General features: G+C 64.3%; 1 protein-coding gene across 1 annotated transcript; it reads left to right on the forward strand.

Moving 5' to 3' along the window:
• The first annotated feature begins 8 nt into the window (after positions 1-8).
• On the forward strand, positions 9-8,705 carry Zbtb47 (zinc finger and BTB domain containing 47). Its single transcript, XM_055601729.1, has 6 exons — positions 9-157; positions 2,310-3,797; positions 4,904-5,051; positions 5,776-5,891; positions 6,529-6,673; positions 6,766-8,705. The coding sequence occupies exons 1-6, from the start codon at positions 155-157 to the stop codon at positions 7,035-7,037; spliced, it is 2,172 nt and encodes a 723-aa protein (XP_055457704.1). The 5' UTR covers positions 9-154; the 3' UTR covers positions 7,038-8,705.
• Positions 8,706-10,721: the final 2,016 nt, after the last annotated feature.

Genomic DNA, 10,721 nt, shown 5'->3' on the forward strand with positions numbered 1-10,721 from the left:
CCGCCCGCCCGGCCGGCCGCGCCCCCGGGGCCATGGTCGCGGGGCCCTGCGCCGGGGCGGCCCCCAGCGCAGCGCTTCATGGAGCGGCCCGGGCCCGGCCGCCGGGGGCAGCGCGATCCTGCGGGGCCCTGTGAGCTCCCAGCGCCGCGGCACCATGGTACGCAGGGCCCTGCCTGTCCCCCCGCTTATCCGCCCACCAGCGAGCGCCGCCTTTCGGAGCGCACGGCCCCGCGGGACCAGGCACGGAGGCCAGGGCGGCCTGGCCCCTCCCCCGGGGTCCTCGACCCCCTCTGCCGGGTGTCCGGGCCCGGAGTGCGGCGCGGCGGCGCGCCTAGGGGGTGAAATTCCTGGGGTGGGGGTGCTGGCGTGGAAGGCCGAGGTCTTGCTGCGCGCGGGCGGAGGGGGGCGCTCCTCTGCACCCGGACGACGCCGCCCCGGGGCTGGGAATGGGGGATAAGGGGGGAGTCGGATTCCCTCTCGGGCCTTGGGCCACGTGGGCTGCAGCGGCCCTGCCGGAGACAGGGACAGCTTGAGCCAAAGGCGGGGGGCCCCCACGGCTGGAGTGGAAACTCCTGTGTGACCTTGGGCCGCCCCCCTGCCGTCTCTGAGCCTGTTTCCCAGGCCTCTCTGAAGAAGGCATCCAGAAGTCATGCGCCTGTAGCCCTGGTCGGCTTGGGCACTCCCAGGATGCCCAGGGAGAAACGGGTGGCTTGGCTTGCCCCCAGGTTTCGCCAGCTGGCCTTCAGGAGTCAAAGCTTGGTGGCCCCTGCAGGTGGCCTCCTGGGGTGGGGGGCTGCAGCTGCAGCCTGCATGGCCAGGTGGAGAGGCCGCCTCAGCTTCAGGATGCGGAAACGTTTGGCTAGAGGCCTCACAGCTGGTGGGCATTGAGCTGGATGGGCACACAGCTGGGCCCCTCGTGGCTGGGCAGACTGGGTTGTGGCTTTAGGGCCCCTGCTAGGCTCAGGTGGGCCTGGGGAGCTCTGTAAAGAACGGGGCTCCAGGCCTGTGTCTGCCCAGCCCCTCAGTAGTGCAGGCACTGGTCACCGGCAGGAGGAGCAGCGGCAGAGGGTGTGGTGGCCGTGGCCGTCCGAGGGCTGGGCAGCTCCTCAGACCCCACACCTTTACCCACACCGCACACAGAACTCACTGAACCATCCAGCGCCTGGAGTGCCCCAGGCACAAGGGGTACCCAAACAGCAGGGTGGCCGCGGCTCCGTGGGCAGTCCTTGCTGGTCTCAGTTTCTCCATCTGCAGCCGGAATTGGCTCCAGAGCGTGAATCGGAGTGAGTCAGAGGAGAGGGATGGGCGGGGCTCCGTGCCACGTCCCAGCTAGATGGGTCTGCAGTTCTGAGATCCGCAGAGATGGGTGGCTGGCGGTGGTGGAGGAAACTGGAGGACAGCGGGCGACTCCGGGGGCACAGCGGGTATGTCCACGGCTGATTGGCAGGGCTCACCTGCAGCCCGGAACAGCTTCTCCCTGAGACCGCTGAGGGAGAAGCTGCTGCTCCATCCTCCCCGTCCGGCCTGCTCACTGCAGACAGGAGGGTGGACGGACGGGGCAGCTGCACCCTTGGTCCTCCAAGGAAGAGCTGGTAGGGTTAGGTCTCCCATTGCGGCAGACCGACGTGCAGACACAGGAAGCTGCTGTCTGTCCAGGCACAGCCTGTGGAGCATCCAGAGCTGGCCTGTGGGGCTGGCCTGGTGTCTGCTGAGCCCCAGGTCCTGTGTAAGGGTTAAGGCATCTCTGCCACCCAACCTCGTGGCAGGACAAAGCAGGACTCTGTTCTGCAGCTTGGGATGAGCCGAAAGGCCTGACAGTCTGGTCCCATAGTCTCTAAGGTCCCTAGGGGTCTCCAGGAGGCGTGGCCTCCAAGACAGGGCCACCCTGGAGCTTCCGTGTCCGGGCTGAGGTCTCCTCTTGGGAGTGTGGTGACCGGAGAAAACAGCCCATCCTCCACGGAGGGCCCTGGGCACAAGAAGCTGCCAAGGCTAGAGGGGCCCTGGCCTCTTCAGCCTGCTGTGTTGTGTAGCCCCTGGAGGCCTTTGCTGGGCACCGTCCGTGAAGGGGGCCCAGATGCAGCCTGGATGCAGGAGCTGGGTCTTCGCTGTCCATGTGGTCACAGTTGGGCACACTGACAGGAGGAAGGCCAGGACACACCGAAGAAAAGTGACTAGGTGTCCTGGGGTGCCCGTCGGTGTGTGCAGGGGAAGAGAAGGGAGGAGGCCCGGAGTGGCCCCCGGGGCACAGGTCCCAGGACGCTGTCGCCCAGGAGCGCCAGCCTCACCTGTCCTGTGTCCCCGCCCCGCAGTTGCTGGTTGAGAAGACCACAGACTCGCCGGCGGCTGAGTTCTCGCTGGTGGAGGACGTGGCCCTGCACTTCGCCTGCTTGATGGGCCGCCTGAACGAGCAGCGCCTCTTCCAGCCGGACCTGTGCGACGTGGACCTGGTGCTGGTGCCGCAGCGGAGCGTGTTCCCCGCGCACAAGGGCGTGCTGGCCGCCTACAGCCAGTTCTTCCACTCGCTCTTCACGCAGAACAAGCAGCTGCAGCGGGTCGAGCTGTCCCTCGAGGCGCTGGCGCCCAGCGGCCTGCAGCAGATCCTGAACTTCATCTACACGTCCAAGCTGCTGGTGAACGCGGCCAACGTGCACGAGGTGCTGAGCGCGGCCTCGCTGCTGCAGATGGCCGACATCGCGGCCTCCTGCCAGGAGCTGCTGGACGCCCGCTCCCTGGCGCCCTCAGGCCCCGTGGCCCTGGCCCAACCAGCCACCAGCTGCGCCCCGGTGCCCCCGCCGCCCTACTACTGCGACATCAAGCAGGAGGCGGACACCCCGGGCCTGCCGAAGATCTACGCCCGGGAGGGCCCCGACCCCTACTCCGTGCGTGTGGAGGATGGGGCCGGGGCGGCCGAGGATGCAGGCGCTGCCCCTCCAGGGCCCACACAGCCGCTCTTCAAGGAGGAGAAGGAAGGGGCACCCGAGGAGGCCGAGGCCCCCGGTAGCCTGTGCAAGCTGGAAAGTGCAGAGGGACTGGAGCCAGAGCTGGGTGCCACAGGCACCTACGGGCGCCAGGAGCAGTCACAAATCATTGTGGAGGTGAACCTCAATAACCAAACCCTGCATGTGTCCACTGGGCCTGAGGGCAAGCCAGGCACTGGGGCCAATCCTGCCACTGTGGTGCTGGCCCAGGAGGGTGGGATGCAGGGACACTCGGAGGAGGAGGGCGGGGGCAGTGGCGGGAGAGAAGAAGAGGAGGAAGAGGAGGACGAAGAGGGAGGCAGCCAGGGAGAGGAGGAGGAGGAGGAGGAGGAAGGGCCCAGTGATCAGGAGGAGGAGGAGGAAGAGGAGGAAGGGCCCAGCGAGCAGGAGGAGGAGGAGGAGGAAGGCGAGGCTGAGGGCAGGCAGGACCCTGCGGGTCCCACCGGCTGTCAGGGCAGCCAGGCGGACCCTCCACTGCACAGCCGGATGTCCACACGGTCCCGGGGACAGAGCACCCGGCACCGAGCCACCCCTGAGCCGGAGGAGGCTGGGCGCAGAGGTGGGAAGAGGCCCAAGGCCTCCGGAGCTGTTCCGGCAACCCAGGCAGCTGATGGGCTGGGGGCCAAGGTGAAGCTGGAGGAAAAGCAGCAGCATCCGTGCCAGAAATGCCCGCGGGTCTTCAACAACCGCTGGTACCTGGAGAAGCACATGAACGTGACCCACAGCCGCATGCAGATCTGCGGCCAGTGTGGGAAGCGCTTCCTGCTGGAAAGCGAGCTGCAGCTGCACAGGCAGACAGACTGCGAGCGGAACATCCAGGTGAGACTGCTGCCCGGACAGCAGGGCCAGCCTGGCCTGCAGGTGGAGCCTAACCCCAGGTGAGGGTCGGCTGGGGGGGGCACAGCAGGAACTGGGGAGCGATGTGTCTCAACAAGTCTGCAGCTCCACAGGCCGTGCACTAGACTTACATGCACAGAAGGGAAAGGCCTTGCCTGGAGGGGGTGCCACCCTTCGCTCCCCCCAGAGCCAGTGTGCAGGGCAGCAGGGAGCCAGCCAGGGCTATTCCCTGCATATAGCTGTGGAACTGTCAGCTACCCTGTGTCTGGGCAAAAGAGACTGGATGAGAAATTTGGAAAGAAACTGTGTGTGTGTGCGTGTGCGTGCGTGCGTGCGTGCGTGTGTGTTTGTGTGTGTGTATGGTGGGATGGCTGCCAAGCCTTGGGCCAGTCTGCATGTGTCTGAGCGTGCGCGCGCGCGCACACACACACACACACATACACACACACACACACACACACACACACACAGAGCGAGAGCGAGCTAGGGGCTTTTGCCTTTTCTGGCCGAGGAAGGAGGAAAAACAAAATACCCTGACCACAGGTAGGCGGGTGCTAATTGCCTCCACTGATTGCTAATTGTGATGCCAGTGGGGAAGGTGTGACCTGGTGACCTGCCCATCCCTACACGACACACCTGTTTGCTGCTGCTGGGCTGTCCCTCAGCTATTCCTGCTGCACCCTAAGCCTTCACTCCTTCATGCCAGGTCCCAGCCCCTCCTGGGGGGTGGACAGGACCAGAGTTCAGGAGAGCCGCCCTCAGGCCTCCCACCCTCCGAGGGTGCCCTAGGGCCCTCTGCAGCATGCACTGACCAGGGCCCAGTACTGACAGGAACTGAAAGGTCCGTCCACCGACCTGCAGCCGCAGTGTCGAGAGGCCAGGGGCCGACAGAGCCTGGGGAGGCCTTAGCCGGGAGAGCTTGTAGGAGCTGCCCGGGGCAGCCATGTGGGTAGGTGTGGAAGGCGTCGGCCCATTCTGGCAGCATCAGATCAGCCTTCTTACCGCACTCCCCAGGTGGGGAAACTGAGGCCCCGTGGGGGCCAAGGCTACCTCCAGGTCCCAGGCAAAGCTCTGTCCGCTCTCCACAGTGCGTGACCTGCGGCAAAGCCTTCAAGAAGCTCTGGTCCTTGCACGAGCACAACAAGATAGTGCACGGCTATGCGGAGAAGAAGTTCTCCTGTGAGATCTGTGAGAAGAAGTTCTATACCATGGCACACGTGCGCAAGCACATGGTTGGTGAGTCCATGCAGGTATGGGCGGGCGGCCGCTCATCCAGGCGGCGGGGAGGGGTGGAGAGAGCAGTCTGCCCAGCGCGATGGGATGCCCAGGCTGTGGGTCCCGGCACGAGCCTCTGCCCCCCCCCCCCCCCCCCCCCCCCCCCCCCCCCCCCGCACACGCGCGCGCGAACACACAGGAAAGAAGCAGCTTTCCCCAGTTACACGATGCCATGTGCACCGGCATGGTCTTGCCTCCATGTGACAGCCGCTAGGCCTCTCATGCCTTCTCACCTTTTGGGCTTCAGGCTTCTCTTGAGTGCAGCCTTTCCCAGGGGTCACACTGGACACAGTAAAAAGGCCTCCCCGAGTGTGCTAGCCACCCACCCAGGCCTGGCTGCACACTGGCGAGGTGGGCCTGGCTGAGTGTCTGGGTTCTGTGGTCTCCCTTTCTCATTTGAGTGGGCTCCCCTGGCAGCCGTGCCTCCCTTGCTCCACCGCATAGTGTAAACGGGATGGGACTGAGACTCCGGGGTCGCTGTGCTGGCCTGGAGTAGGCTGGGTAAGGAGGTGGGTGATGGTGAAGCTGTCTTCTCCCTGGGCTCTGAGGGTCACCGAGCCCAAGGCTGAAGCCTTCACCTTGGGAGTCCATTGAGTCCAGTGTGGGGTGCAGGGCCTCCGGATGGCGGGTGAGGAGGTGGGGGTCGGGCAGGTACCTGGAGAGGTGACGGATAGCCCCTCTGCAGCCCACACCAAGGACATGCCCTTCACCTGCGAGACGTGCGGCAAGTCCTTCAAGCGCAGCATGTCTCTCAAGGTGCACTCGCTGCAGCACTCGGGGGAGAAGCCGTTCCGCTGCGAGGTGAGCCCTGCTCGGCAGCCCGGGCCCTGCTGCTGCCGGCTCCACCCACCCACGTGCTCAGGCGGGAGGAGGGCGCCAGCAGGCGCTGCAGGCCGGGGTTGGCGCCGCAGGCCGGGGTTGCCGGCACAGGCCTGTGATCAGGTGCTGGGGACTGGGGCAGCCATGGGCAGCGCAGGGTCAGCCTTAGCTGGGCAGTGAGTTTGGGGAGGACGAGCAAGCCAAGCAGAGGGAGGCCTAGGGAGAGCGCAGGGACAGTGCTGCTTGGCAGGTGTGAGAACTTGAGCTTTGGTCTAGGCTTAAAAAGAAAGAAAGTAAAGCTGGGCGTGCTGGGTGTGGCCGTGCGGGGGGGGGGGGGGGGGGGGGGGGCGGGGGGGGGGGGGGGGGTGCTGGGGAGGCAGAGACAATCCGGTGCCCTGTGAGCACAGGCTAAACAGAATCCAGGCCATTGAGAGGCCCCGTCTCAAAAACTGCCAGTGTGGGAGGCACCTGAGCAAGCGCCAGAGGTTGACCTCCGGCCTCCACCCCGGAACGTCACACCTGCACCCACACACCCCCACCTACGCGCACCCCCCCCCCACGGGGTTTCAGGTTGGGTAGCCCAGGATGAGGCAGCCTGTGGCGTTCCCCCTCCCCACAGAACTGCAACGAGCGCTTCCAGTACAAGTACCAGCTGCGGTCCCACATGAGCATCCACATTGGCCACAAGCAGTTCATGTGCCAGTGGTGCGGCAAGGACTTCAACATGAAGCAGTACTTTGATGAGCACATGAAGACCCACACAGGTGCGCGTGCGCATGCGCTCAGCCCTGGGCTGGGTGGGCCGGGGTGGGGGCTGGCGCCGGCGCAAACACCCCCGCTGCCCCTGCACTTCCAGGGGAGAAGCCGTATATCTGCGAGATCTGTGGCAAGAGCTTCACCAGCCGCCCCAACATGAAGCGGCACCGGCGCACGCACACGGGGGAGAAGCCCTACCCCTGCGACGTGTGTGGCCAGCGCTTCCGGTTCTCCAACATGCTGAAGGCGCACAAAGAAAAGTGCTTCCGCGTCAGCCACCCGCTGCCCAGCGACCCTGCCCTGCCTGCCACGACCCTGCAGCCCGCGGCCCCGCTCTTCCCCACGGCGGCGCCCAGGCTGGACACTAACTGACCCCGTGCAGGCCTCCTGGCCAGGACGGCAGAAACTGACGGGGGCCGGGCTGCGGCTGGCTGCCCCTGGCCTGGGGTCCTGGTGCAGCTCCTTGGAGATTTCCTTCCCTTGGGAGCAAAGGAACAGACTGGCCGGTTGGCCGCACCCCTCCAGGTGAGGGGTGCCAGAGGCAGCCAGCGCAGGGCAGGAAGGCTCTGGGCTGCAGGCAGGGCCAGGAGCCAGGCAGGGCCTGGGCCAGCTTCACCCGCCCAGCTACCGCGTGCCCCTGACTACTCCCTAGGATGGGAGGGTTTGGAGGGAGTTTGGGTGCACCCCTGTTGGAGCTGTAGCTCCCAGGAGGCCGGTGAGGCCTGACAGGATGCCTCGTAGGGCTGGGCCGAGGAGAGGAGGGATGTTGAGGCTCCAGAACCCCTCTGCGTGGGACAGGTGGGGCTGGCCCCCAAGGGCGTCTCTTCCCGCTCACATCCCTACCAGGCAGGCTCAGGACCTTTCAAGAACCCCAGATCCTGGAGAGAACGTCTCCGGGTGGCGGAGCTCAGGCCTCCAGGGGCAGAGAAGCTGACTCCCCAGCTTCCAGGGGTCCTGCAGGAGAATGAGATTCCAGAGTGGGTCCCACAGGAGCCTCGGGCAAGCAGTTCAGGGTTCCACGGTGCTATCTGTGGGGTGGGGGGAGGGGCGGGAGCTGTCCACAGGGCACCCCTGTCCCTTGCCAGCCTGCCTGGCTGGACCCTCTCCCCGGGAGACACATGTGTCTACATCTGCTCCCCAGAGGCCCACACGTGACCTCATCTCCTCCTGAGGCCGGGCCAATGCCTGCCTCCTGCTGGTTCCTGTCCCTTGCACTTTGCATTGTCTGGGATGTCACACCGCAGCCCTGGCAGGGAGGGGAGCCCTGTGTGTAGGCCCCTGTGGGAGCAGGAAGCTCATCCAGTGCCCTCGCTTGCCCTCGGGAGGCTTTCGTAGGTGACCCTTTCTGTTGTCATTCAGTGTCTTTATTCCTGCGTTTAAACGGGAGGGAATTTCCGTAAGCTGCGTTTCCTGGTTCCGATCTCCGGTGTTTATAAGCTTCTGTCTGTCACACTCTGCACCTTATTCCCACCCACCCCTTCCCAGCATGGCCACACGAAGAGGCCCGTGCCCGAGGGGCCTGGCAGAGGGTACCGAGCCCCTCCGACCCCCTCAGAGGCCCACGCGCGCTGGGACAGCGGGCTGGGGACGTTTCATTCATCAATAAACGAAGCACTTTATTCTGTACAGCTGTGGGCAGGCCCAAGGTTCCCGGCAGACTCGGCTGTCCTCTGGGCAGGGAGGGCTGAGCAGGCAGCTCGCCTGGGTGGGTGCCCTTTCCCAGCCTGAAGAGTTGGGACTCCTGTGTCCCCTGGGGAGACAGGTGGGCCCCGTCTGAGAAAGGAAAGTTTTCTTGCTCAGCTGCAGAGCCCTGCCCCACCGCCTGAGGCTGGGCCTGCAGCTCCTTCACTGTAGCCCATCCCCCACCCCACACCCCCGCACCCCTAATCTCTGGGCTTCCATATTGTCCTCAGGGACCTCTTCCCTGCCTCTCACCATTTCTAACCTCCGGCCCCAGTGCCTGGCAGCTCCCCAGAGCTGGCTTACATTCTCCAAAAATAATAAAATAAGCTGACCACTGCAAAGGGTCTCCAACCCTCATCACCTGGTGGCCTTCGTGGGGCCTGGGGCCCTGGTCTCTCTGGCCATTCATCAATAAGCAGCAATCTGAAGAGCAGGGGCTGGGGAGGAAACCCCGTCCCAAGGATTGGGTGTCCTGCACTTCCACACACCCTCGCCTGGGGCCCAGATGGGGTTTCTGGGCACCGGCTGGGGTGGCTGCTGTGTGGGAGGTGGCACAGCCCCCTCTCTGAGGCCCCCGAGTGCCTGGTGCTGCACCCTTCACCTGCCCACGTGAAAGGCACCCCCTTACTGCCCCGTGCAATAAGCCCGTCCGAGCAGCGGAAGTGGGGTTCTCACCTTGCCGAATTTACACTTAGAGGGTCAAGTCCCTGAATGTCGACATGAAGGACCTGGAGCAGAGTGACAGCTTCCCTGGCCAAGAGACGGTGGCCTTGGGACCGTCGCCTCTGGGGACTCGCTGGGCTCTGTCGCCTAGCTGGACTTGGCAGGTCTAGCCCTGGGCCTGCCCTCACCAGACGATGCAGGCTGCTCTGGTCTTGGGGCAGTGGGTGGGGAGTCCCCGTGAGGGCATGGAGGGCCTGGAACCCAGGGAGGACCACCTCCACATCCCTCACAGGGGCTGGGTTTGTGGACCCTTCCTGTCTGGTTGTGTATGACACTGTGGTGGTCCCAGGATGGGGACAGTGGGCGTGCAGGCGAGACGAGTGATAAGGAATAAACTCGGTTTCGCTCCTGGCCCCTGACCCAGCCTCTTCTTTTTGTGTGTTGCCGCCCTGTGATAGGGCAGCCGGGGTCCCAGCATTCCAGGTGACGGGACCCATGGGCTCTAGGGCCACCATGGGGCCCCTCTTTCTCCTTCATGGTTGGGATGGTATGAGTCCCATGGTACATCTGATCAGACACAAGAGCCTGAAAGACCTGAAGTTCTGGGGTCCGCTGAGGTGGTAACCCCCTGGAGGTACACGCGAGAATCTAGGGCCCCAGTCACAGGCCCTCGCCCCTCTCATCTGAGGGCTCGGCCCTCTGCTGCTTTGGGACCCCAGGAGCTCTTGAGAATCAAGGTTTTCACGTGTATTCCCTGCTGCTCGTGCTCTGCTTGGCAGAACTTGGGGCTCAGGGACATGGGTGCAAGATCTCTCAACTGTGGTCTGTCACCCTGCCTGAGGCAGGCCTGGAGCCCGGGGTGAGAGGCCATGGGTGGAGCAGTGGCCCGAGCAGATTCCTGTGGGTCTGCAGAAGACACAGGCTGTGCTCACATCCTCAGAAGCCAGGTGGGATACGACATGCCTGCAACACTTGGGAGGCAGAAGCAAGAGGGCCCGGAGTTCAAAGCCGCCTTTGGCTGCACAGTGAGTTCCAGGCTCACAGAGCTGGCTCTATGGAGCTGGCTCCCAGTGTCAAGCCTAAGGAAAGACAGCAAGGCTGTGACAGGAGGGCATGCCTCCAGAGGGTCCTGTTATGTTCCTGTCTCCCCCTCCGTTCTCTCTCCTTCAGCCTGGCGCTGCATGCACACAGGGCCCTGGGCTATAGGCTGTGGGGGGCAGTCAGCAATCAGCCAGTCTGGGACATTCTGATCCACCCAGGTTTTGCTGACTGGGCCCAGGTTGCTCTGTGTCGCCTCTTGTCCTGAAGCCTGGCTGGGAAGGCCAGGGCCCATCTGTGCACGCTTGGTCCTAACCCTTCCCTCATATTGGCATGGCTTTTTAGCTGTGTTTGGTGTGAAGCTGCATCCCACTGCAGTGACAAGCCTCCCCCACCTCGGTGACACTACCCAAGGGGTCTTTGGAAGAGGCCTTGCTGGCCCAGAAAGACAGGCTGCTTTGACCTGTGGCACAGCCATGCTGACTTGTGTGTGTGTGTGTGTGTGCATATGCGAGAACTTGTGAGTGCCAACATGAATATGTAGAGGTCAGAGCAAGGTCAGTGTCAATTTTCACACTTTGGGGGTTGGGGCGGGATGTCTTGGCTTTCTGTTTCGTAGGCTAACTGGCCTCTAAGCTTCGTTCTTGTATCTCTACCCTCCCCCCCCCCCCC

This window comes from Psammomys obesus, unplaced genomic scaffold (assembly GCF_907164565.1).
Source record: "Psammomys obesus unplaced genomic scaffold, mPsaObe1.curated_primary_1811, whole genome shotgun sequence".
Classification (NCBI taxonomy): domain Eukaryota; kingdom Metazoa; phylum Chordata; class Mammalia; order Rodentia; family Muridae; genus Psammomys; species Psammomys obesus.